Genomic DNA, 26800 nt, shown 5'->3' with positions numbered 1-26800 from the left:
TCATTTGTCCTTTGGTTTTTTGAGATTGGCTTATCTCACTTAGCATGATATTCTCCATATTAAATTGCTTTTAATGATGATATTTTCTCATCTTTCATCTTCCCTGGAAATTACTTTCTCCTATATCTAATAATGATTTCCTGTAAACCAGGTCATCTTTCTGAGGTGGCAGACATTTTTATCACATTCTGTTCTGCACACATTAGTCATATTACCTCAAGTAGGTTATGGTGGGAAAAGACCATGCAGTCAGGCTCTGTAAATCCATATTAAAATTCAGATTTATTTAGCAAAAGATACACAATCTTAGCAGAAGCAAGGTAGCCACCAAAGAAGGAGCAGGTGCAGTGTGTCTGTGTATGGCTGCCCAAAGATCCTAACAGGGCTATGCAGCTACTAGTGTTTGAGAAGGTACTGTTATGCTATACTATAGTGCTTTAATAATTTATACTTGTTTCATAAGAAGCTGGAAAATCTTTATAGACTTCTGACTCCTCTATTCGTCAGTTGAACTCAACATTAGCAAGCACATGGCCTCACTCAAAGGAGAAAGCTGAGCAAAAGCCCTGGCACCTGTCAGCACTTTGCCCACCATTAGACATCCCTATTCTACCTCCAGACTCTGACTTACCTCCCTTCATGACTGATCTGGATGTTCCTGGTACCAAATTCAAGGACAATGATCAGAAAACCACTTGCCAACATGAACTTTACACAGGAAAAGCTGTAGCAAACCTCTATCTACAATCTCTTCTACTGACTCTGGGGTGATAACTTGGTTCCCAGTGCTCATTGCTAGTGTAGACCTAGAGTCCATTTACAGACCCTGCTGCCATGAGACAGGGTGGTAGGGATAGTGGAGAACACTTGATCACAGGACTGAAGAGTTCATTTAACAGAAAAAAATGGATGGCAACACAGCGTCTAGTCAAAAGTTTGAGATCATGATAGTAGAAAGTCTTGCAGCATGATAGTCAACTTTTAACTATGTGAGAGTGTAGTGCAGAGACAGAAGTCACTGTAGCTAAGAGAAGAAAGGAGTTTCAAAGACAGGGTACCCACACAGCATCATGTTCTCTGATCTCAGGCTAGGTCAGCTCTGCTTACTCCAGTTGACCACTCTTCTCTAACCTCACAACACTCACTGGACATGGCCCCACAATCTTCAAGAACTCCAGATTCTGTTCCCCCATGGTATCATCAGGCTTTCAGCTTTAGTGATACCAATGACTATGCCTCATGTCCTTTCAGTTCCTGGATCAACCCTGGCCTTTTCTCTATGCTATCCATTGGCAGGGTGGTAACTGAAAATTCACCCTGAAAGTCAAATGTGAAATTTCCCCTCTTCTTGGTCTTCCACTCATCCTATCTCCTGTGCTTCATCCCTTCGGGACTGTCACCCTCCACCTTAACTGGAGTCCTACATTCCCTTCTGACTTCATGTAGATCTCAATTTGGACACTCATAGCCATTTCAGTCACATAACCCTAGTTGCATGTTCTCTGGTCCCATTGAATCTTGGCAAAGCCTCTAATTAACTTCTTATTGAGAAGATAGGTCCTTATGAATTTGTTATTTGTGTTTTCTGAGAGTACCTCCCAGCACCACCACCCCCCCCTAAATATTTGTGTTAAGACTTTCCTACCTCTTGGTATTCTGTCCATTTAGAGACTTTATGACCAAAGAAAGGTTTCTGCAGGGAGGCAGGGGCCCTGTGGAGATAAAATGCCTTGTGTTTCCCTGCAGGAGGTCTAACTCTCTCAGACAAGTTTAATAGCCATTCATACACTGAGAAGATCTTATCTTGTGTCCTATTGGTTTGGGGTCACTTGCTGGCTCATATTATATTGAAATGTGGGCAGAGAGAGAGAGTAATTTGTTAATGTCATGTAGGATGAACTTGGTTAGAAAGGGAAGTGTACCCGCTTTATAATAACACAAGTGTTTCCTTGCTAATCCCTAGGCAGGTTCATTATCTGTGCAGCCCCGGGCAATGGTTAGCCTATCGTGAAAGTGAAATTTAACCCTCAGCGTGAAATTAATCCTCAAAGACTTATGTCTGCTCACTCTAGAAATAATACATACTAAGTGATTTTATAATTCCTGGCTCTTTCTTTATGCATAGGTGCTAAATTATTATCAAGATACTATAGAGCATGCTAGGGAATTGATCTTTGTTTACTTAAGAAAACTGGACAAATCTATAAGAACAAAAGATCTGGTATCCATTCCAAGTTTGCAGTTGTAAACCTGACCTGGTGGCATGACTATTTTTTAAACATTATTAGAGTGATCGTACTCTTTGTTGGTGCTGTGCTTTACCTAATATATATAGGAAAAGATATTATTAAATGTCATTTACTTTAGAGCCTCTTTCGTTCAGCTTATTGACATTTGACATAAGAAAAACTGGGAAACACGGTAAGCATGCCAAATGTGTGTGAATGGTTCCTTGTAGAATCAGGGAACCTTTAGCAAGGTTTGAAGAATAAAAGGAAGTTAGGCTGTATTCTTTTTCCTATTTCATAAGACAGGGCTTTCTTCTTAGCCTTTGCTTGAATTCTTCCTTCCAAGGTATATAGGTAGTTAGGAAAGGAGAAAGGAGAAGTTAAGATTGAAAGTGGGAGGGGAGAGCCAATATTTACTGAGAAATAATGCATTTTACATTCATTGTTTTGTTTAATCCCCACTGCAAAGGGCAAACCAAGTATCACTTTTCCAGATAAAGGAAAAGAAAGGTTTAAATTTCCTGTCCAAGTTCATGCAGTGGTTACGTGACAGAGTAAAGATTTGAACCCAGGTCTGTCAGACTCCAAAGCCCTTTTTATTTTCAATGTATTTCAGAACTTAATCCAGAAAAAAGAGAAAAGACTGGAAAAATCAACGAAAACTTGCTTGACTGAAATTCAATCTTTCCCCCTAAAAGACAAGAGAGTAATGCAATGCACCTAATTGGACTTTAGAATATTAATGTTTCTTTGTGCTGTTTTTTTTACATATCAAGATGACATGTTTTTACCATATTCCTAGATTGAATATGCTATACTGCACTGTTAGAAACATTCCAAGCACTTTTAAAAGATGATTGTGAGATAATGAGCAGAAGGCTCCTGAGGGATGGGCGTACACTAGAGTTTATAGAATTCTTTATTTCTAGGTAAGTGCTGTACCGCTTAGCTTCATTTTTAGCCCTGAATTTTTTTTTATTTCTAGACATTTCAAAGAGATTGAGGATCTCCTGAATTTAGGAAATACACCTAATTTTCTATTTTGATTCAGCAAATGCATGTTTTCTAGAAGTTTCTTACTCTTGTTACTGACCTCATACCATTTTCAATAGGAAAAGTTGGTCTTTCAAAAGAAGCACAGTTGTATCTGCATATGTCCTCACCTTGCCTAAGCCCTTATCAAATTTGCACTTTAGATTTTGGTTCTTTCATGCCTGACCTACTTTAACATTTTTTTTTAAAACTGTTGTTTCCTGTTGCTTGACATAGCCTGTCACTCCATGGTGAGTGGAAATTAAATTAGTTTGGCACAATTTTCTTTTCACAAAGCCAGGTTTAGTGTAAGTCAATGCCCTTTCCTAAGTAAATACAAAGACTATTTGATAATTTACTCTCATTTCTGCCATTTAGATACTTCTTTTTTATCTTACATGCGTTTTTTTTTCTAAACATACAGAACATTTCTATTAAGCTTTAAAAATCACAGATTTAGTTTTTGGAAGAAGGTTATCAGCACTTGCTGATGTACACATATCTCCTTTTTAAAAGCTCCCTCTTGTAGTTCTGTCCCGTGCTGCTTTAACTTCCTCTCTACCCATGAGACATCTTGCTCACTGCCACAGAAATCACCATTCCTGGAATCACACATTAACTGCTTTAAATAGGTTTCTTCCATTTAACCCAATATATTCTCCAATCCATCAACTCAGTTTGTATATACTAACTCCTTTAAGCATTTATTTATTTTCTCTTTGTATGTGTATAAAATTTATTTTAATAGTATTGTGTATTTAGTTTGAATTCCCTTCTCATTGACTCTGGTTTTTAAACTTCCTTAGGTATCCCCTTTTTTGTTATCCTTAATGACTGATATAGTTTGCTATGCACTTTATAGATGAACTGAAACTATAACTTTAATGAACATAATATGGAAGCTTTAACATTTAATGAAATGAATATCATTTCTAATTTCAAGCTAAGTGAGATTACTCAAATGCTGATAAATGAGCACTTATTTTAGTAAAATGAAAATAGGACTCTAATGAAATGCTCTTGATTGTTTAGTCATACACACAGAAAAAGGTAGAATCCACTTTGTCTTCTGTGATTTGTTTAGTCATTATAAAGAGTGCCACAAGATGTTCCTTTGAAGTGAAGATTTTCACAAGGGCAGAAACAGTCATTTATAGTGTTTAAAAAAATAATCTTAAAAAGGCATAAAGCTGCAAACAGGCAGTAAAAATTTGTTGAAAGTATATTCTTTTTAGTACCTGAGAATGTCCTACTGCCGGCATTTGTTTATAATTTTGTTTGTTTTTCTAAAATTACTTCCAAATTGTCAGTCTTCAGTAAAGGTGTAATAATCACACTTTGGATTCGTTAACTTAATACAGAATATTATGGAAAATTGTTTTAACTCTTGAAAATCCCTCTACAACTATAAAAGTGCAAATGAGATTGTCCCTGCTGTTTTAGCCAGGCCTGTGAGCCTCAAAGCAATAGGATATTTATAAGAAAATTCCAGACATAGCAGTGCTGCCATGATCCATATGACCCAACCTTTCCAGTTTTTGTCTCTTGTCCTGTCTAAGGAGAAACAAAGAGGTATGAAATTTATATTGGGAGATCTCAAATCATTGTTATGATTCATTATAATGGAGATATGTGTATTATTTCATGGAGTCATTAGGTTGATCTGGAAGGAAAAGGCACCTTTTACTCCCTGCACTCTAGTGATTTCCAGTCACTATCTCTCCATAAACAGCTCCAGCTTTTCTCCAGCAGTGTCCTGAAAAACTAGCTATTTTTACTTTCCAGTGAGGGATTTGGTTTTCTTTTAGACTATGTAGACAACTCCTTATGTTTGAAAGACTGTATTTCATTTTTACCAAACTAACAAAGACATAGGCATGGAAATGACTTGAGCATATCTATGTATTGATCTTTCTCAAATTCTATTCTTGGAACAGACTACACTGCTATCTTCAGTTGTGACCCAAATAGCTGGAAGGAAAAGAACGTTGTGTATTTAAGAGTCATTTCAATGTTCTTAATTTGATTTGGAATTTAACTCAGTAGATTACATTCTGCATTTTTCAGGAAACATTTTGCTGGCCTTATAGGCTATGTACTTTCATTCTAAGGGTTGATGCATCTCATAAAAGATTGTTTGAGGAAGACTGAAGGAGGCATTTTGATCTTTTCAGTTCAAAACTGGCATAATAAAATTAACTTGTTGTGGAATCTTATTTTATTTCAAACTTACATACATAACAAGTAATGAGGCACTATACAATTAGTAACACTAAGTTTATGTGGGGAGAATTGAATTTTGAAGTACAAAATTGAATTTTGATATTATCTTAACTTGTATATCTACTTTATGTGCTAGAGATGTCTTCCCACACACTCAGATAATGGCCCATATATTTGGGTTCAACTCTATGCACAAAAACTGGTATTTCTGCATGAAAGATTAGTTTGTAAGCTAGTGCTTTCCAAGAAATATAATGTGAGCCAGACTTACAATTTTACACATGCTACTAGCTACATTTAAAAAATATTTCTTGCTACAATACAATATCTACCAGTTAAAGTCAAACATTGTCCCAGCAAAACAACAAAGTTATGTTTATTGGGAAAATATTTTCTTCCTCTTTTGTTCTTAAATTTAAATCTAAATTAATTATAATAAAATGAAGCAAACTTATTTCCTCAGTTGCACTAGCCAAATTTTTTAAAAAAATGATTTGCTCTTTGTAGTTATACATGACAGTAGAATGTATTTTGACATATTTCACATACATGGAATATAACTTCCCATTCTTCTGGTTGAACATGATGTGGGGTTACACTGGTTGTGTATTCATATATGAACATGGGAAAGCTATCTTTCATTCTACTGTCCAATTCATTCTACTGTCTTTCCTATTTACATATCCCTCTCTTCCCTTTCCCTTGGCCTTTGTCTAATCCAATGAACTTCTATTCACTAGCCACATTTGAACTACTCAGTAGCCACATGTGTCTTGTGGATACCACATTGAACAGTAGAGGTTTAAGCCTTTGTGGGTTTTACTCAAATCTCTAGTATTATTTAAATGACCTTTTATATGTAGTAATGGTTTAGGAAAAACATGATAAAGCAAAAATAAATTGCTTTCTGTAGAGCTACAAGAAGCCTGTGTAAATAAAATGCTTTTCTGCTGGATTCATGTCTAATCAGAATTTTCTGATTTTATGTAATAGTAGGTTTGGCAGCAGGGTGGGAGAGACAGGAAAACCAAGACCATTTAATCAACCTATGACTTTCAGAAATAAATAGCTATCTCTTACTTTGAATCTCATTGTGAAGTCCTAGTAACTCTAAGCTTCTGCATGTATCCCAAGTCATAAAATGGATGATGTGGGATATTGAGGAGGGGATAATGATGTAGGCTTCCTATGTTTGGGGAAGGACGATGGCAGTACTCCTTAAATTTATTAATTAGGAATCTGAACACGGTGGTACACACCTATAATCTCAGTGGCTTGGGAGGCTGAGGCAGAAGGATGGCAAGTTCAAAGCCAGCCTCAGAAATTTAGCAAACCCTGAGCAACTTTGTGAGATCCTGTCTCAGAAAATAAAGAGGGACTGGGGTATGGTTGTGCTTACGTGCCCCTGGGTTCAATCCCTGGTACCAAAAAACAAACAAACAAACAACTTTTAAAATATGTAAAGTGGCATACATTTCTGGTGGGACTGCCAATTGGTACAGCCCCTCTGGAAAGCAGTATGGAGATTCCTCAGAAAACTTGAAATGGAACCACCATTTGACTCAGTTATCCCACTCCTCAGTATATACCCAAAGGACTTAAAACCAGCATACTACAGTAATGCAGTCACATCAATGTTTATAGCAGTTCAATTCACAATAGCAAAGTTATGGAATCAACCTTGTTGCCCTTCTACAGATGAATGAATAAAGAAAATGTGGTACATATACACAATGGAATATTACTCAGCCATACAGAAGAATGAAATTATGACATTTTCTGGTAAATTAATGGCACTAGAGACCATCATCATAAGTGAAATAAGCCAATCTCAAAAAAACCAAAGGCTGAATGTTCTCTCTGATATGTGAATGCTAACACACAATAGGGGTGATGAGAAGAATGGAAATTCATTGGATTAAACAAAGGGGAATTAAGGCAAGGCAGGGGTGATAGGAATAGGAAAGACAGTAGAATGAAACAGCCATAACTTCCTATGAACATATATGAATATATGACCAGTGTAACTCACATTATGTTCCAACTGCTAGAATGGGATCCTAATTAGAATAAGTTATACTCCATGTGTGTATACTATGTCAAAATATACTCTACTTTCATGTATATATGAAAAGAACAAATAATTTAAAATATGTAGAGTGAAAATATCTATTTTCTCCCATATTGTCTTTTCCCAGGGGAGGAATAATGAGTAGTTTCTAGTTCCCCTTTTTCTGAAATAAGAAAAAGGATACATCTACTATCACCAATGACTTACTAGTATACTAGGATACAATATTCAGAGAAAAATTGAATGGCCCTTAAAATGGAATGTTTGGATTCTGTACCTGGATATTCACATAAATAATCTTTACAATGCCCTAAGTAGATAACTTACTGAGCCCTCCCAGCCCCCATGTGGGAGGAACATTTTACACTGAATAAAAGCAGTGGGATCTGTGGAGTAATATTAGTTTCTCATTCATTTGGGTGCTTATGTAACACTTTTTCTGGGAACTAATGGCAATAAAAATATATGAATGATCTCAAAAAAATGAAAGAGAAAGTTGTGATTACTCCTCTGGATACAAAGACTACCTGTTATTTCCAATGAATTAAGTTGTTATAAAGATATTTTCCCCCTAAGAAATGATGTGAAAAAAGTATTATTCTGTAGCTATATCTACTTTATCTCCCTTTTAAAATTTATAATCACTTTCATTTTTAAATATAAAGACTAGCATTCTAAACAATGTTGCACTAAGAATTTTCACTATACACAAGACAGAGTCTGGTTTTCAAAAGCCAGTGATAAAACAATCCATAAAGGAAAAAAGATGCAATGGCAGACACATAGCTGGAAAAGGAGTGAAAAGAAGGGAAAGATTCTATGAAAACAGGAAGGTGTGCTTTTTTTGAGAAACTCTTTTAAGGTGCCTATAAATCCTCTTCCTGGACAACCTCTGGCCTCTGTTCAAGGGATGGGCTTGACAGTGATATTTGCACTATAACTCCATTCCCTGGACATCACTAAGCAAACTAGTATTAGAGAGATGACTCAAGGACTACCCTCTTGAGAATCTTAATTATGATGTGGTTTTTGCAGTGAAAGAACCAACAGGAAACAGCACTCTCAAATTAGAATAATTTGAATAGGATTTATATATGGATTATTATATATGGATTAATTAACCAAAGTTAGGGCAGGGTGGTAGGAAACCACAAGTACTAACTCAGGATCCTGGAGCTACCAGCAGCAGGAGGTAGAGCTATCATCACCTCTAAGCCCAAAGGCATGTGTGAAGGGAAAGGCGACTAAGACTCCAAAGATGAAAGTCATGAAGAAAGGGCTCCTTGATAGGGTCAGTGAACTTCAGTCGATAAAGACATCAAGCCTAAGGAAGTCTCACAGGTAGGAACCAGTCCAGTAAATATATCCCAACCTCATTCTCCTCCCTCCCTCCTGTCACCTGCCGTGGTTCCTTATTGACCAAGTCCAACTTGAAGGCAGAAAACAAAGGAGTCTTTTGAAGACATGAATTCCAGAACCTCTTGAGACAAGGAACAGGGTAGAAAAAGGTAGAGAATGACTCTGGAAAGGCAGAAGAAAGATATTTGACACATGTCATGGCAAAAAGGAGTAAGTGATAGGCATAGATTTGTATTGTATTATACCAAATTCAGCACTATGAGGAAGTAGGAAGTGTGAGTGGCCAGAAGGAACCAGTCTATAAAGAGGACACATAAAGAGTACGGTGTTGATTCTTGTATCAGTTAAAGCAAACCCACTGCAGTAACAAATAAACAATAAAAGCATATTCACTCACACAGTAACCCAATGCAGGTGTGCCTGGATTGCAGGAGCTTCCTTGGTGTTTAATTTAGAGATCCAGACTCCTTCCATCTTGTGACTATATACCCACTAGAGCTTTGGAGTCCTCTGCCTCCAACTTGAAAGTCCTCTGCTTCCATAGTCTTAATGTAAGATGTATCTTGCAGGTGAAACAGGAGAGAGAATAAAAATGTGTCACTCACTTATTAAAAACCTCACTTTCAAAGTGACACACATCATTTCCACTTAAATTCCATTGGAAAAGCCATCACATGACCTAATACCTGGTTATATAGGGAACTGGAGATGTGCTCTCTGGCTGGGTAGGTGTCTTCCAGCATGGACTCCACACAAATGAAATTGGAGAAGGAGATTTTCGTGATCACTTGTACACAGTCCCTAATGAATTTCCATATCGCAATCCCAATTTCCACAGGATACCTCACTATACCTCCTGGTCACATACTATCTCTGTAACAACCACATCTCCCCTTATGTGAGTGACCTCGAGATAGGTCACTCTTGGCAACCAAAGCCCTTGGCAACTAAAGCCCTTGACAAAACCACATTCACTTTGGATAAGGAGTTAAATGTAAGGAAAAAGTAATCAGCTTATGCCTTCAGATTTCTAGAAGTTTTAAATTTGGGGTTCAAAATCATTTTTTTAGTGTATTATTTGAATCTAAAAGTATGATATTGTCAATGGTATGCTTATTGACCTGTGGTAAAATATTTCTTAAAAACACTTCCATCCTGTAATATGTATAATCAGAAAAATGAGAGATTACACTCTTTATGTATGATCTATAAAAATGTATAAATGCATTGTCATGTACAATTAATTAGAACAAATAAAATAAATTTTAAAAAATTATTTTAAAAAAACCACTTTCAGAGTTATATAACCTTTTTTTCACATTGGTATATCTTTTAATTGACTAAAATTGTATGTATATATGTGTGTGTGTATTTATGTAAAACATGTGGTCTTCATAACTTTGTAATTCTCTTGATAGCTGAAACTCAACCTGACACAAGTAATACTACTAAAAAAATTAATCAAACTAATCTTTGTTGAAGAAAGTTTCTCTTGGCATTTCATATTTATAGTTGTGAACATATTGACTTCACTGTTGGAATACTAACTTCCTCACTTTATTTCAAAAGTTGTCTATATTCAAGAGAATGAGAGAGAGAACCTGCCAACTCTTCTAGAAATTATATTTAAAATTTTTAAAAAGATTCCAAAATACAGAACTGCAGCTGTCCCATGACTTCTGCCAGAATTTGATCTAACACGCTTGAGTTAGAGGGGGCTTAGCAGTTCCAAAGCATTCACACTGGGAAGCAGAATCCTTTGTGGTGGTTTTTTTTTTTTTTTTTTTTCTTTTTCTTTTTTCTTTCTCTCTCTTTCCTCCCACCAAAAGGGATAGCACAGTACCACCAGAGCCAACAGAAAACCACAGTGATTTGGTCTGAATTCTGAAACTACAGGTTTTTCAACAGACATTTTCTTATTTTTCTCAAATTGTTAAACTAAATATACATCTCTGAGACTGTAAATAACAGACACTCACCATATAGTCCATAATGCAGAAATGGAAAACAAACACAAACAACACAGAAGGGCATTTTATTTGAAGAAATAAATAGAATCCACAAGACAAATAGGGGAATATAATGAGGAAAGAATCTCTAAGGTTGGCATCAGTTGTGCTTTGGATCATTATCCTCTTCCTCATCATAATTTATTAATTACCTCCTGCTTAGCATTCAAGAGTCACAGGGCACTTTCTTAGGTCGTTGGAGGGGAGGAATCCAGAAGGAACAGGCACATACAGCAGTAGTGCCTTCCTCCCACAAGGAGATACTGTGCCCCCCAGAGGTGCTTGGCCTGAGTACGCCTACCAGAGTCTATGGTCAGGGAAGACTAGAGAAAAATGGAAGGTGGCTGGTTCTTCCCTCCTCTCAAGATGGTCCATTTTCAGGGGAAGTTCAAACTCAGCCAGAGACCACTTATCTCAGGAACTCAACTCTCTGGCACAGAACTGAGAAACAAAACACATGCAGAAATGGTCTCTGAACAGCCAAAATAGATGTTGCAAGGGTCAGGCGTTTATGTTCATGGACTTGACTCATAGTATGGCCCCTCAGGCCCTCACTAAGAACCATGACCAAGCACAGTTCTCTGATCTTTAGTCTACTGCTTATTTTAAGTGATAAATTAAAACACATAGGAGGAATGCAGGAGAGAAGGAGCAGGAGAAGGGGAAGGGAGCAGAGAGAATGGTTTATAGGCAGAAACCCTGATGTGTGAGAAACAACTGATTGCCTAGCAATAAGGGAGAAGATAGAACTATCTATCCACGGTAAATGAAGAACCAGAAAAACTCTGTGAGGCCTCTAGTGGAGGGACTGAACTGGTCAAGCCTGGCCACGGCTGGCCAAGCCAGAAGTCCCTAACAACAGCACAGGAGGGTAATTCCTATTCAAAAGGCCTCCACTGACCCTGAAAATGCTGGAATGGGTTCCCTGTATTATTGAAGGAAGCAAGCAAGAATACCACGAATCTGAAAACACTCTTGTCATTAATGTTTTAGTGCTACATTTTTCTCCCCTATTGGAATGCAAACTTCTGTAGAACATCAAGGTCTTAGTTAAGAGAAGTTTATAATGAATCAAAATGCAGTCTATAAAATTTTTTTAAAGATTAAATAAAAAAAATTTTTTTTTAAAGACTGGGGATATGCTTCAGTGGTTAAGTGTCCTTGTGTTCAATCCCTGGTACTAATAAATAAATAAATAAATAAATAAAATCTACTTGAACTTTTAAAAAACAAAAACAAATACAAAAACAAACAAACAAAAAACTTCACTTGCAATCCCAGGTCGTGTTACACTATATCATTCACTTAACTTTATTGTGATTGAGCTCTGTCAACTTTAACTATACTCACAAAAAAGTCAATAAATAAAGATTGATAGTTTAAAAAAAAGAAAAAGGAAAAGTTTAATACCCAGATGCTGCTCTGTACAGGCACTCAATAAATTTTAGTCAGTTTAACTTATCTGTACATTTTACTGTTTAGGAACACTTTTTTGTCTTGAATATTTGATAATAAGGTGTTACTTGTGAAGAGAGACTGAAATTTCACTTTAAGTCTAATCTCTCCTTTTATCATGACTAATTGAATGATAGCAAGTGGAGTTTCCTTGGACACAACCAGAGCTCATCCCAGCAAAAGTTTGAAGGAGAAGGTTCAAACCTTATGTATTTATTTACTATAGGTTTCTCATGTAGGTCTCATTTCAAATGACTATCTTATGTTTAGTATTTAGTATTTTAGGGAACCTAGGTTACCTAAGCTACCCAATTATCTAGATCTTAATTTGTAAACATAATTATTTTTTAAGGTAATCATGATTTAAAATGCTTGTTACTTATTGCAGTAAGGTCAACATTTTATATAATTAATTTATTTGAACTGTCTTGTAGTAGTTTATGACCTGCCAAACTACATACCTGCAATATTGCCAAAATTATTGGTTGTCTTTTATTAAACATTTCATTAATTGATGAAGCGCAGTTTTGTTTATAAGTTCTATAGACAGGTTAGATCTGCTCTGGGGTGGGAATAATTCATGTGTCTTTTCTATAGCTAGTGTTCTCAATCATTTAAAATTATTTTTAATGATAATAATGAAACTGTACCCTTACACAGGGTCTCTTTTGAGAGTGTGTCCATAACATAATGGAATATTAATTATTAAAAGAATATTTTAGTTGAGAGGAGGAGGATAGGAAAAAGAATGTGTGTGTATAAATGTGTGTGCGTGAGTGTGTGTGTGTGTGTGTGTGTGTGAGAGAGAGAGAGAGAGAGAGAGAGAGAGAGAAAGAGAGAGAGAGAGAGAGAGAGAGCACTCATTAGCTCATTGCTTGATACTGGCTTTGATAGTGTTCCCCAGGCACACAGAAGGCATTTAAACACTTGAAAATACATAAACCCCATGGAATAAAAGCTAGGTAAATACAGAAAGATCTTTTGTTGTTGTCCAAGATATATTGATCCAGTTGGCTATAAAGTGAGGGTTGAAAGGGATCACATATGTCTTTTGCTCTTCAAATAAAAGTGATCTAAATTCTCCTACAAAGATGTCCATCTAGGCTTCAACATGAAGAGCCTTTTCTCTGTCTCCACTCCTGACAAACGAGGAATCAAATTAAATGAACAGTGTCTTGGAAAGCTGGTTCTCCTGAGCACATTTAATTGAAAGCTGACTTGGGGGGAGTGTCCAAAGATAAACCTCAATGTCAGTTGGGTGATACACAAGGAATATTATCCCCTCTTTACTAATGAACAAGTTCGGTTCAGAGAGGCAATTTTACTGGTCATACACTGAACTGGAGATGAATTTATAGTATAACTGAGATACTCCAGGGAAATCTACTTCCTGTAGCCTGAGGTTTTCTAGTTCCAAAGTGGTACTTTTAATTTTTTTTATTTTCTGAGTTTACCCCTAGAAATAAATATAAGTAAACTGAAATTTACTTATATACGTGTAAAAATGCTCTCAAAGTTAAAAATTATATACAATTAAGCAGTATAATTAACATTTATTCATCACTTTTGGATCCTATCTACCTATGATATGCTTTTGAAAACTGTGTCTTTGTTTGAACAATTAATCAAAATCTTGGTGACCAAGGACAATCTTGATACAAAAATAAAAACTTCCTTGAAATTTTCAATTATGATAAGTATAAGCATATTTTTCCTCAATATTAGCCAAGCTTATTATCTTTATTCCCCAAATTTCTTTCTACTATAAGCATTTATGCTTATGAATGCAAAGAAAACACTCACTCTTTTAATCTTTCTTTCTTTGATATTATTGATAAGAATCCTTATCAGTGCTAAATAAACCATACAATAGGGCCATTTGATCTTTTAAAATAAAATGGAGTAGTCTGCCAAGTCTCCAGACACTCCATCCATATTCCCTAACATTCTTTCTGGCCAGGACCCTAGTTCATAGTCCCTGGTGCCTAGTTTCTGTGAAGTGGCTCAGTTCCCAGAGCCAGTGAGTGGGTTCTGGCAATTTTGGCCACATTTGAATTCCCTGTTCTCGAAATCTTTTATGGAGGTTAGAAACCAAGAACTTCAAACTTATCCTGAACAACAAGCTGAGATTCAACAGTAAGAATGGTGGTTCTCTGTCACCAGGCAGTAGATGTTATCCATGAGTGCTAGAAAAACGTGTGGATCCAAGGAGGTAGGTGGAGAGAATCAAAGAGAGAAAGATCCTAGCTAACTTATGGGGGAAGAGTGTCTATTTTTTTAAAACTGTAATTATTTGGAGAATAGATAAAACTATGATTTTGTCATTTCTATGGTAATTCTAATATTTGATTGCTGAAGTTGGTATACCATTTTCTATTCTCATTGCCTTGATAGTATGTTTTATTTCCAATCTTTGATTCATCCTTCATTTCCCGAGTACAAATTGGTCTCATGCTAATTAACCACTGTAATGGCCAGCTTAGGTCAGTGCATTTGGAAGAATGTAGGTAGGTACATGTGGATGTGAGTCATTTGTTGGCATTAAATATGAAATTTGATTAAATATATATATATTTAATATAAATGTTTTGAAGGAGGTGGCAGCACTAAACCTGATGTTAGCATAGTTTTATGATGTGACATGTCTCTTAAGAAACAAAATAATTGAAAGTCATGCTAGTCAAGTTTTTGTTTAAGTGAGATCAGTTTATGCTTGAAACATTGTAATTATAGAGCTATGTTAATTAGTCTATTTCATTACTTGTGACTTAACAATATTATATTTATGTTGTAATCTCTAATGATCATTTGTCTCTGATTTGTTAACTAGCATGCTATCCTTAAAATAAATTTTAGAATTACATTGTCAGTATACTTAGTTTTTAGCCCATAAGTAATCTAAACACTAGAAGAACTTGTGCCAGATGGTAGAATAAACTCTCTTATCACAATTAATTTTGTGATGTCAAATTTTACAATGATTCTAAATACTAGAAACGCTGTGTATTTTGCAATGGCATACGATGTATAAAAGTAAATGTATTTCACCACACCAATGAGATACACATAAGTAAATGTTTATTGTAACAAAATGTGTGTTTGGCAAATGATGAACCATTTATATGATGTTTAAGTGTAATGTTTAAGTGTGAATTATGTAATGTACAGTCACAGAACATCAGCCTTTAAATCTTGGTTTGTGAAAGGAACAACAATTAGATGTGTCAAGGATCACAGAAAATTACTTAAAATATAATCGGGCTATCTGGTTGATCTGATATTTCAGGGAGATAATATTTTTGAAGCTGTGTTTTAAAACATGTTCAAAATTACATGGCACAGAAGATTTTCCTTGCCTTTGTGGACTTGCCAAAATGTTGTCACCTTATCTGTAATAATTATCTAGGCTCCAGGTTCCACATTTCTTCAAATTATAAATTGTTTTATAATAACATAGAGAAATTTATTGGTCTCCTTTACAATTTGATAAGTACTAAGCTAAAGCATAGCCAAGCCCCCCTATACATAGTAAAGACACACAGAATTTAAACAAGCAAAAGACATACTTGTTTTTGCCAGGTATAGTTGCTATTTCTTTTATAAAGAAGGGAATGACTAAGGAACCATCAGGAAAAGTACCTTTCTTTTCTTAAATTTTTAGAATAATTTGATAGGTAGCCCAAAATGAATAAACTTAGATTTTGAACTTCAGTAGATGATCACTGGGCAGACACAGATTCTACGACCCTGGTGGACTTGTTAACATTATTTAGAGTGTTAATTGATGATTGGGAACACAGCAAACAGAGGCAATGCTTAAATTGCAGGTGACCCACGCTCTTAAAAACTCTATTTAGCACATGTGTTTCACTTTGTTTTAAAGTTAATTATTAATATCTCCCTACCCTCCAATTGTTTCCTTCCAGAGGACGGGACCTGTGCATTATTTTCTTTGGATCCCCCAAACTCTTACCCTTCCCCTTTGCAGATGGGGACCTCTGTAAATGTCGAGATAGAAATCCATGTCAAGAACTGGAAACCATGCCCTTCCAACATGATTAAAGACCTTTATTGGTGCCAAGGTGAAGTTATGTGGGTTATTATTTTATTTTATCTGAAGATAAACAGAATATTCATAGCTAACTTTTTAAAACAAATTATCATCCCTACTCACCAGGTACTTTAAATTAGAACAGTAAAATTATGGGCACAGAGAAATGTTAGAAGGAAACCTTTCCTCTCAGAACTCATGAAAGAAAACTGAAAGAATAATCTCTTCAAAATCAGAAGCCTCAACTCCTCACCATCTGATGTGTCTTTCTGCAGGATGGAGAACGTGGAGCCTGGGGGTTAGGCTTTCTGTAGGAAGATGATATTTCCACAGGAGACAAACATCCACGGCAGGAATTTTTTCTAACACTGTTTTTTCTGGGACTTTTTCCCAAAGTTTGTGAGATTGGCGTGTACACCTAAGTTTCAAAACCTCAGACATGTCTTTGCATGTTGGTCTAAATTTGGCCATGCTCATTCAATGACTGAGAAAGCAAACATAGGAGCATCATCTTATTTTGGTAAGATAGACTAATTAGGGTGGATTAAAATCTTTATTTAATCTTCCTACAGTTATCCTTTTAATGTGTTCTATAATTGCAAACCTTTGGTCTGTTAATCTCTGATTCATTAGTGGGCTTCTCAAGTGTTATTAAGGACCATGTGTAATACTCGGGTAATTACTGATAATCTTTGTTCATAGCACATTTACAAAGATCTCTGCAGGGTGTTCCATTAGGCTCATCACCACTTATTATTAGTGCACAAGTTTTATTATAAGTCTCCCATCCATATAAAATATGGAACTTGGCGACTTGGGGGATTTATAAAATGAAATTAAAGGTCTTTTCTCTCTTATAGCTGCAAAACTCAAATATTAACTCTGTGTTGCTCTTCCTCCAAAAAAACATTGTCCTCTGCTGTCTGCTCTTCCATTTTACCTCTGAGGAGAAAGATAGAGTATTAAATTACACCTCTCACCAGTGTGTGCTATGAATCAGTGGCAACATGAATTATAACTGGTAGCTGCTGGTCTAGTCACTAAAGTGCCTCACCTCTTTGACACAAAGGTGGAATTATTATGTAGCCTAATGCTACATAGAATGCCACTGAGAAGGAAAATAAGTGACACTTACAGCTTTCTTTGGTAGTAAGGAACCTCTGCATCCCCACCCTAGAAAAACCAAACCTTGTCAACCTCCTCTTTGATAGCTGAAAGCCCTTTAACAGAGGACAAGCTTTGACAGATAGTACATCAAAGTAAAAGTGTCAGTAAGGATAAATGATTGAAATGAATACTTTCTGAGAGTAGGGGTTAATGGGGAAAGCTTGGAGAGAGCACAAAAATTGTTAATCTAGAAAATGATCTAGAGACAGAAGATGCCAGAAATAAACTGCACCTATTGCACTAATTTGCTTAGGACTGGTGGCAATGCCAAAGAGGTAGCTCACAACAGCTTTTACCCTCCAAAATCTTCATCAGTTCTCTCCCCCAACACATACCAGATTATGAATAAAAAGTATATATGCTATGCAAATATAGCTCAAGGTGAATCCCATTACCTATCCAATTCAACCCTTTACAATGAATTGCTGCATATAAATATATGAATATGTAAATCATGAATTATATATAAATATATAAACATGTATAATACATTATGCATATATTAAATATACATATATATGTATATGTATATGTATATGTATATGTATATGTATATACCCAAACCTCCAGTCCTTTGGAAATAAAGGCACTGCATAAATTTGATATTTTAGAATTTTCAAATAGTCTTGTCCTAAGACTTTTGAGGCAGCAAAGCCATTTTATTTCTTTCAAACATCTTTTTTATGGCCATGTCTTCAGAAGTACTTAGACAAGCTGAAGTGGAATATTTAACTATGCTGACATCAACAGCAAAGTTTAAAATGTCTCATTGAGCACACAGATAAGTGAGTGGGAAATGTTGTCATGATTCTTGAAAAATCTTCTGAAAAATGATTTAGTGAGGGAAAACATTTTTTAACTTTAAAAAATACATTTGTGTATTTGTTTGAGAAAACCTCCTGCCAACCCTGGATGTTACCACAATATCTCACTTAATGCTTATGGTGTGGCAAATGCAAGGTCCTGGTCCCTCCTTGTTAAGTGCCTGCAGCCCTGTGCAGGCAGGCACAGAGGATGGCTGCATCACTGACTCCTTCCCATTGTAGCCCAGGGTTTAAGCCATATTCTTTTCTCTTGTGTTTGATTCTGACAGATGTTAGACACCAAATATTTCTCAGGAGTTACTTCATTGTCCAGTTTGTCTGCTTGGCAGCAAATTTTCGTTCTAATAAAAGAAGTTACTCAAATGGAGATTCCAGATGTGTGGAAGCTACTTTTATTAGGACAATGGAAATGTCCAACCTTTTCTTCTAAATACGATCAATAATAGTGTGGCTTTGCCTTTGCAATTTTACAAAGAGTTGTATTACATAACTGGAAAATTGTCTCCCTAAGCATAGTGAGAATTTGTTAGCATAGAATGGAGCTTGGAAAATGTTGATATAAAGCTTCAATCCAGGAGACAAACCTTTTAAGTTGCTGAAATATAGTGGAGAGGAAGAAGGAAATTGCTGTTTTACATGATTGACCAAAATGCACTGTAATTATATCAACTTGAAACAGATTCCTTAGAAGGCCTGATAAGTCTGTGATCAGAATAAGTCATGTGTAGTGGAACTAAATACTGCATATACATTCTCTGCAGAGTAGGAATGCCATATGTGATATGCACAGTAGAAGAGATAACTGTACTTGCCCTAACCTGTTTAATGGGGCCTTCAGCTGCTTTAAGCATAGTGAGACCTTTGGGAGCTTGCACTGAGGTATCGGAATTTACCATGCCTGCCTATCCTTTACTATTGCTCATCCAACACAGCTTGTAGGCTCCCCTCAGGTAGTTATTTTGATGTCACCTCCCTGTTTGTAATGAATACAGCATCACTTAAGACACTTAACTTCTATATGAGTTACTCCCAAAGGATTCTGCTGACTATTCTTGTTGCCTTTTCTAAAATAGGTGGGTAAAGTTTAATCGCACATTTTTTTAACCCAAAGATGTCCAGCCTTTGTTTTCTTCTTCTCTCCAGTGTCTGCAAAGTACTACTTTGCATCCATTAGAGTCCACCCCTAGATTGGAGATCATCCCCCAAACAAAGGGTACTAGTATTGTAGAACCCACTGACCGGCATCTGATAAGCTGAAACACTGTTCGTAAACATTATCCCTTGTATATGGTATCATATCTCTGCACACCTCATTCACCCTACTAAAAATCTGAAAGGTGGGGTTACGTCTTATTTCTATGTAACCCCCAAATATAGGAGTACCTAATATATAGTAATGCTTAAGAACTCATATTAACTGAATGAATAATGGATTGGAAATATTATTTATTGGATTCTAAGAAAAAAAAAAGAAATTACAACTGGGGAGTAAAGAACCTGAACTTCCAATAGCCAAGTTAGGCAACTAGTCCCTTATGAAGTCACTATACTCTTTATTTGTATTTGCACAGGCCTTGGTATTTCCTGAACTTGCCAGAGTCTTATACAAAGCTTACATGTCCATCTGCTGTCTCTTTCACAGTTACTTTTAGGACCAGGTTCACATGACTATGAGATGGCCATCTGGAGGTAGCTGAAGCATTCAGTTAAGTACAGAAAAAGGTCAAATGCTCAATATTGGGCTTTGACTTTATCTCCTAAGTACTGTCCTAGAAATAGCTCAGGTCTCCACCACCATGGGCAACCAAGCTTGTGCAGCAGACAGACTATTAAAACATCTTCCTGAAGGAAACCCAGATGGGCTGCTATGGGGAAAGATCTTTTTCTTCATCTCCCCATTAAAAGGGGCAACTTTCCTTCACTGGCCTTTGTTCCTTTCTGCACCTGGAATGCTTCCTCCTGGTCTGCTACTTTGCCTCTCTGAATCCCTCAAGGACCAGCTCAAATCCCTTCCCTTTCCTGAAACCCTTCCTGACCCTCCAAGAAAACAGTAATTATCCTCCCACCCCATGAACACCTGGTCAACCCAGTGCCCATGCTACTTAACATTTTTGGTGCTTTCTTATACTGTCAATTATTTTTTCTCATATTTTTTTCCTGTACTACTTAAGAGGGACATAATGCCCTGGGTTTTTGTAAAAGCTATAGCATCTTATATCATATGGCACACATTAAGAAAATACTTGGTAATTTGGAAGAAAAGCATCTAGAAAGGAATTTGACTGAGGTAAATGTACTTAATGAAAGATTATTGCAGATATTATGAGAAACATCTATGTGCCTATAATACTTTTATAATATATGAAAGTATTTAAAATAATTTCCTTATGAGAACAATTACAAAAGAGTCTTGGGTTTCCCAAGTAGAAATGAGAAAGTGTTTCATACTCAGCAATGAGTATAGGTTACAAATACACAAATACAGAGGTGGATATGCTTATTTGAGCTGAAACAGTCATATTTTGGAAATTGCTCTGTATGTTCCACAGTTATTTTTTATATAAACCTATATATGATTCTATTATATTAATTTCTGCTTAGTGTTAATTCATTTGTATCCAAAGTACCAAGTTATCTTATTTGCATGCTATAGTTCAGAAATAGCTGAACATGGTACATCTACCTGATCATCAAATCTTGTTTTTATTCTAGACAAAACCTCCTATTGAGTCTTCCAGGTCAGTGGTATATACACAGAATGCAGCTATAGATTCAAAATAGTTAAAATGAGCTAATTGTACTGGGTCCATGGTCTTCTGATAAGCTCTGTGCAACTTAAATTTTTTTCTTTTATAAAAATTTGTTCTTTTTTAGATATACATGACAACAGAATGGATTTTGACATATATACACGGAGTATAACTTATTCTAATTAGGATCCCATTCTTGTGGTTGTACATGATGTGGAGTTTCACTAGTCATGTATTCATAGAACACAGGAAAGTTTTGTCTGATTCAGTCTATTGTCTTTCCTATTCCCTTCCCTTCATTCCCCTTTGTTTAATCCAATGAACTTCCATTCTTCCCCCTCTCCTCCACCTTATTGTGTGTTAGCATCTGCATATCAGAGAGAACATTCAACCTTTGGTTTTTTGGGATTGGCTTATTTCATTTAGCATGATAGTCTTCAGTTCTATTCATTTACCAAATGTCATATTTCATTCTTCTTTATAACTGAGTAAGACACCATTGTGTATATGTGCCACATTTTCTTTATTCATTCATCTGTTGAAGGACACCTAGGCTAGTTCCATAGCTTAGCTAATGTGAATTGATGTTGCTGCATCACTGTAGTATGCTGATTTATTTCAGTCTTAGGATATATATTGAGGAGTAGGATAACTGGGTCAAATGGTGGTTCCCTTCCAAGATTTCTGAGGAATCTCTATACTGCTTTCCAGAGTGGTTGCACCAGTTTGCAATCCTAACAGCAATTTTTCCTCATATCCTCACCATTTTTATTGTTACTTGTATTCTTGATAATTGCCATTCTGATGGAGTGAGATGGAATCTCAGTGTAGTTTTAATTTGCATTTCTCTAATTTCTAAAGATATTGAACATTTTTTCATATATTTTTTGAGCATTCATATTTCTTCTGTGAAGTGCCTGTTTAGTTCCTTTGCCCATTTATTAATTGGGTTATTTGTTTCTTTGGTGTTAAGTTTTTTGAGTTCTTTATATATCCTGGAGATTAATTATCTAATGTGCAAGTGGCAAAGATTTTCTCCCATTCTGTAGGCTCTCTCTTCACATTCTTGATTGTTTCCGTTGCTGTAAAGAAGGTTTTTAGTTTGATATTTTCACACTTATTGATTCTTGATTTTACTTCTTGCTCTTTAGGAGTCTTGTTGAGGAAGTCAATTCCTGAGCTGACATGATGGAGAGTTGGGCCTTTATTTTCTTCTAGTAGGCACAGGGACTCTGGCCTAATTCCTAAGTCCTTAATCCACTTTGAGTTGAGTTTTGTGCAGGGTGAGAGATAGGTGTTAAAAAAAAAAAAAAACCAGAGATAGGTGTTAAATTTTATTCTGCTACATATGGATTTACACCAATGATGAATCAACTGAAAGAGAAATTAGGAAACCTATCACATTCACAATAGCTCCAAAACAATAAAGTACTTGTAAATCAATCTAACAAAAGAGGTGAAAGACCTCTACAATGAAAACTATAGAAAACTAAAGAAAGAAATTGAAGAAGACCTTAGAAGATGGAAAGACTTCCCACGTTCTTGGATTGGCAGAATTAATATTGTCAAAATGACCATACCACCAAAAGTTCTGTACAGATTTAATACAATTCCTATTAAAATTCCAAAGATGTTCTTCATAGAAGTACAAAAAGCATTCATCAAATTCATTTGGAAAAACAAGAGGCCCAGAATAGTCAAAGCAATTCTTAGCAAGAGAAGTAAAACAGGAGGCATCACAATACCAGACTTTAAATTATACTGTAGAGCTATAGTAACAAAAATGACATGGTACTGTCACCAAAACAGACATGAAGACCAAAAGACACAGAGACAAATCCGCATAAATACAGTTATCTCATACTAAACAAAGGCACCAGAAACATACATTGGAGAAAAGATAAACTCTTAAATAAATGGTGCTATGCAACTTAAATTTAATACTATAGTTCTTGTCTGTAAATAACCTTCTAAATTGATCATACCAGCATAGGTGTAAATTTTGCCCCCAACCCACATTATAAAGATGAATATGTATAATATTTTGTAGTTTGGCAATAGAAGGTATTAGGGTTGTAGAATATTTGCCATGTTAAAGAGGATCAAGTGAGAATATGTTGAATGTATCAACAAAAAATGTATTAAAGAGAAAAAAGACTACCTAACATGTGCACCCTTTTCATTACATTTCAGTGACTTCCATTCATATTCTGACATTATACTCTCTCACTCAGACTAATATATTGCCTTCATAATTGCTCTCTAATTTACACTCCCATTCTAATTCATCCAGTCAGCCAAAACGTATTTATTTAAGGAATCTGCGTGTACCAAGAACTCTGCTAGAAGACTCGGCTCCCATATCTCTGGACACATAATCTCCTGCTTAAAAAAAATTTAGCAATTCACCACTTTACAAAACCAAATATAATTCCAGCTTTGCTTTCCATCTTAGGATACATTCATTCCATTCCTTTGCCCTACTGCTTCAACCAAAGCAGTACATTCATGCTTCTCTGTGATTTGTACTAGTTTTAAGTGCAATTTCCTGGGAACTAGAACATACAAAAATATATCCTTCTTAGAAGTAGATGTTGTGTTCATATCATAGAGCCAACAATAAGAAAAAAGCAGCTTGAACTAGATAATAGGAAAGATGATTTTGAAAACTTATTGAAAGAGAGAGAGAGAGAGAGAGAGAGAGAGAGAGAGAGAGAGAGAGAGAGAGAGAAACTGTGGTGAGAAAGAGAAGAGGAAGAAGAACCTTACATCATAACCAGAGAGTGAACAACAGGGGCATGGGAAACAGTACTTTGTCATTAGTCTCTTTAGACGTAAATGCCACTGCAAATACAAAATAGAAAATTAAGACCCTTATGCTGAAAACTACAGTTGGAAGGTTAGAGTTCTGAGATCATACCCAAACAGGAGAAGAAAAAGTAATTCAGTTTTCAGAAATGGGACACATTTTTATTGAGCAACAACTCTACGCAGAGCACTGTGCTTCTGCACAAATCTCATTCTGTCATGAGGTGGCAAGAGTAAATTGTATAGAAATAGAACACTAACGTGCAAACCCAGCTCTCACTCCAGTGAGAATTAATTCACTCCCAGAATTAATTCCAAGTTTACAAAAAAGACCCAAGTTTGGCCATATTAGCTACTGTGTATTTTTAAACCTTACATTAAGTCACCATCAAAGAACACTAACTAAGATACGAATTAGAGCTATTTCATTCCATCTTCAGATTTCTGAATTACATACTAAAGCAACACATGACATCTGCATATGCTTTGCACAAAATGAAAAAGTATAAATGCCTCCGGGTGCATCTGCCTGGCTAAAAAACAGATGAAAAAAATCTTTTTCTATAGTTCCTATTAAAGTACAAAGAAATATAATATTGAAGGCTACAAAAATAAGGTAAAGTTTATATAAGGCAAATAAATCAATAAAATCTATTTTAGAAGACCAGAATATGTTAAATTAATCTGAAAAAGCTGAGTTTATACGACTTTGAAAAATGAGAAAAGTCGTTTGGCAAAATCCTTAACTTGGATTCTTTTTTGTTGTTGTTGTTTGATTTTGTTCCTAGGTTCCAGATTCAGAGATATGCAACAGATCCAAACAGCTATAAAAGCCTAGGGGACAGCTTTCGGATGATCTTCCGAACAGAAGGGTATGTATTGTTTTTCTTGCACAGACTATGTTGACATAGGCTTTTTATTGTATTTCTACTTAACATGTTTCATCATTTTAAATGGTTTATTTTCGTAGTATTATTAGGGAAAACATACTTAAATGTGTGCCTTTCTATTTCATTATGTTTTTCTTGACATGATTTAAAACTGAATATGTATATAATATAATTATATGTATATAATAAAATATGTATGTGTATATAATATGACTACCAAAGGATATTATAATTAATAATAATTACTACCAAAAAAAATATTAACAACTAATTTAATGACTAGAGGAAAATTTCTAATTTATTTCATTAAGGCTTTTAAAAGTTCTTATAATGGAGACCACCTAAACTTAACAGTTGTTTGCACAAAGGTTTATAAAGACACAATCAAAACAGATCTCTGTCGACTCAAAATCAAGGGTCAAATATTCTTCAATGCGGAAGCTATAGCAAAGTAGGGGAGAAAAGGTGGGTTAGGGTATCATAAAGACAGAGGAAAGATCAGCTGTATAGAAGGACAGTGAGAGGGAGAGAAGAGGGAGGGGAAGGGGAAGAAATGCAAAACAAATTTGACAAATTATGCTATGTGCATGTAAAAATATACTTCAGTGAATTCCGCCTTTATATGTATCCATAAAGACCAATTAAAAATACATAAATGAGTGCAAAGTAGACCAGTAGAATAGAAGGAGGATAGGTGTAGGGAGGAAGGGAGAGAAAGGGGAGCACTTTGACTAAAATGAATAATCATATCAAAATGAACCCAAATATTATGTACAACTATAATGTATCAGTAAAAGTAAATATATAAAAAAGACCTTAAGATCTAATGGAATAATGAATATTTTAACAGATTATAAACTTCAAATATTGATTCTATTATTTATCAAAATAAAATAAATAATACGTAAGCACCCTGAAAAAAAGTAAAAAAAAAAATGACTATAGATTCTATAGTCAGTGGAATTTCATAGTAAATTCTAAATAAAAAATTAAAAAAGAGGTGTCAAAAATTGGTGTATCAAATTCATTCTCATATCTGGTAAATGATCACTTAAATTGCATATTTTGCTTATATAAGCTAAAATTTCTTATACAACAGAGTTAAAGATTGTACAGTATAATTTTTAATTATACTTCATAATATTAAACAATATTCCATTTACTTTTGAAAGTTGTTGTCATTAAAAATATGTTGAAATGATAACTATTCAAAATTTTAACTGTAATAATAATAACTAGCATATATTTAGCCTTCTTATGTACTAGGAATTCTCCCTACAACCCTGAGTGATATTCCATTCTAGTTGGACAGATAAAGAAACCAAGACTTAGAGAAGTTAGTAATTTTCACTTACCTGGTAGGTAGTGGAGCTAGAAACCACATTTAAGTTAGTTTGACCCAAAATCCTTGCTTTTAACCACTGCAGTCACTGCCTCTCTTGCCAAAATGCTTTAAGTACTAGTCTGATAATATTTATTTCAAATAAACCTATCTCATGGATATCTTTCCATGTCAGTATATTCTTTTAAACAACATCATAATTATTTATCTGAGTGCTACAATTTATTAAATTAATCCCTTTGATGAATGTTTATGTTGTTTCCAGATTTTTGCTATTATAAACACCAGTGAAATGTTGTCTCATACTGTCTTTGCATGCATACACACACACACACACACATATTTGTATTTGTATTTTTAATATATTTTGAAATATGGTGTTTACATTTTAAATATATTTTAAGTATATTTTATATTTACATGTTTATATAAAATAAGTTGCTAGCTATGAACTTCTAGGATCAAATGATATACACACTTTGTATTGTAGATGCTGACAAATTACCTTCCCAAAAGTATGTACTGATTTTATACCCTTAGTATTTGAGAGTTCCCATTGCTCCATGCCCTCTCAAACCTGGTATTATCAAT

General features: G+C 35.2%; 1 protein-coding gene across 7 annotated transcripts in view; it reads left to right on the top strand.

The window, feature by feature from the left end:
• Slc25a21 (solute carrier family 25 member 21) overlaps positions 1 to 26800 on the top strand; it is a 474768-nt gene that overhangs the window by 319217 nt on the left and 128751 nt on the right. For all 7 annotated transcript variants that reach the window (XM_047540312.1, XM_047540310.1, XM_047540307.1 and 4 more), the window contains one exon: positions 24766 to 24849. In XM_047540312.1, coding sequence (XP_047396268.1) covers positions 24766 to 24849 — 84 coding nt within the window. The remainder of the gene's footprint in view (positions 1 to 24765; positions 24850 to 26800) is intronic.

The sequence above is a fragment of the Sciurus carolinensis genome, chromosome 2 (assembly GCF_902686445.1).
Source record: "Sciurus carolinensis chromosome 2, mSciCar1.2, whole genome shotgun sequence".
NCBI lineage: Eukaryota > Metazoa > Chordata > Mammalia > Rodentia > Sciuridae > Sciurus > Sciurus carolinensis.
The sequence above is the reverse complement of the archived record's forward strand: the minus strand, read 5'-3'. Positions and strand labels throughout refer to the sequence as shown.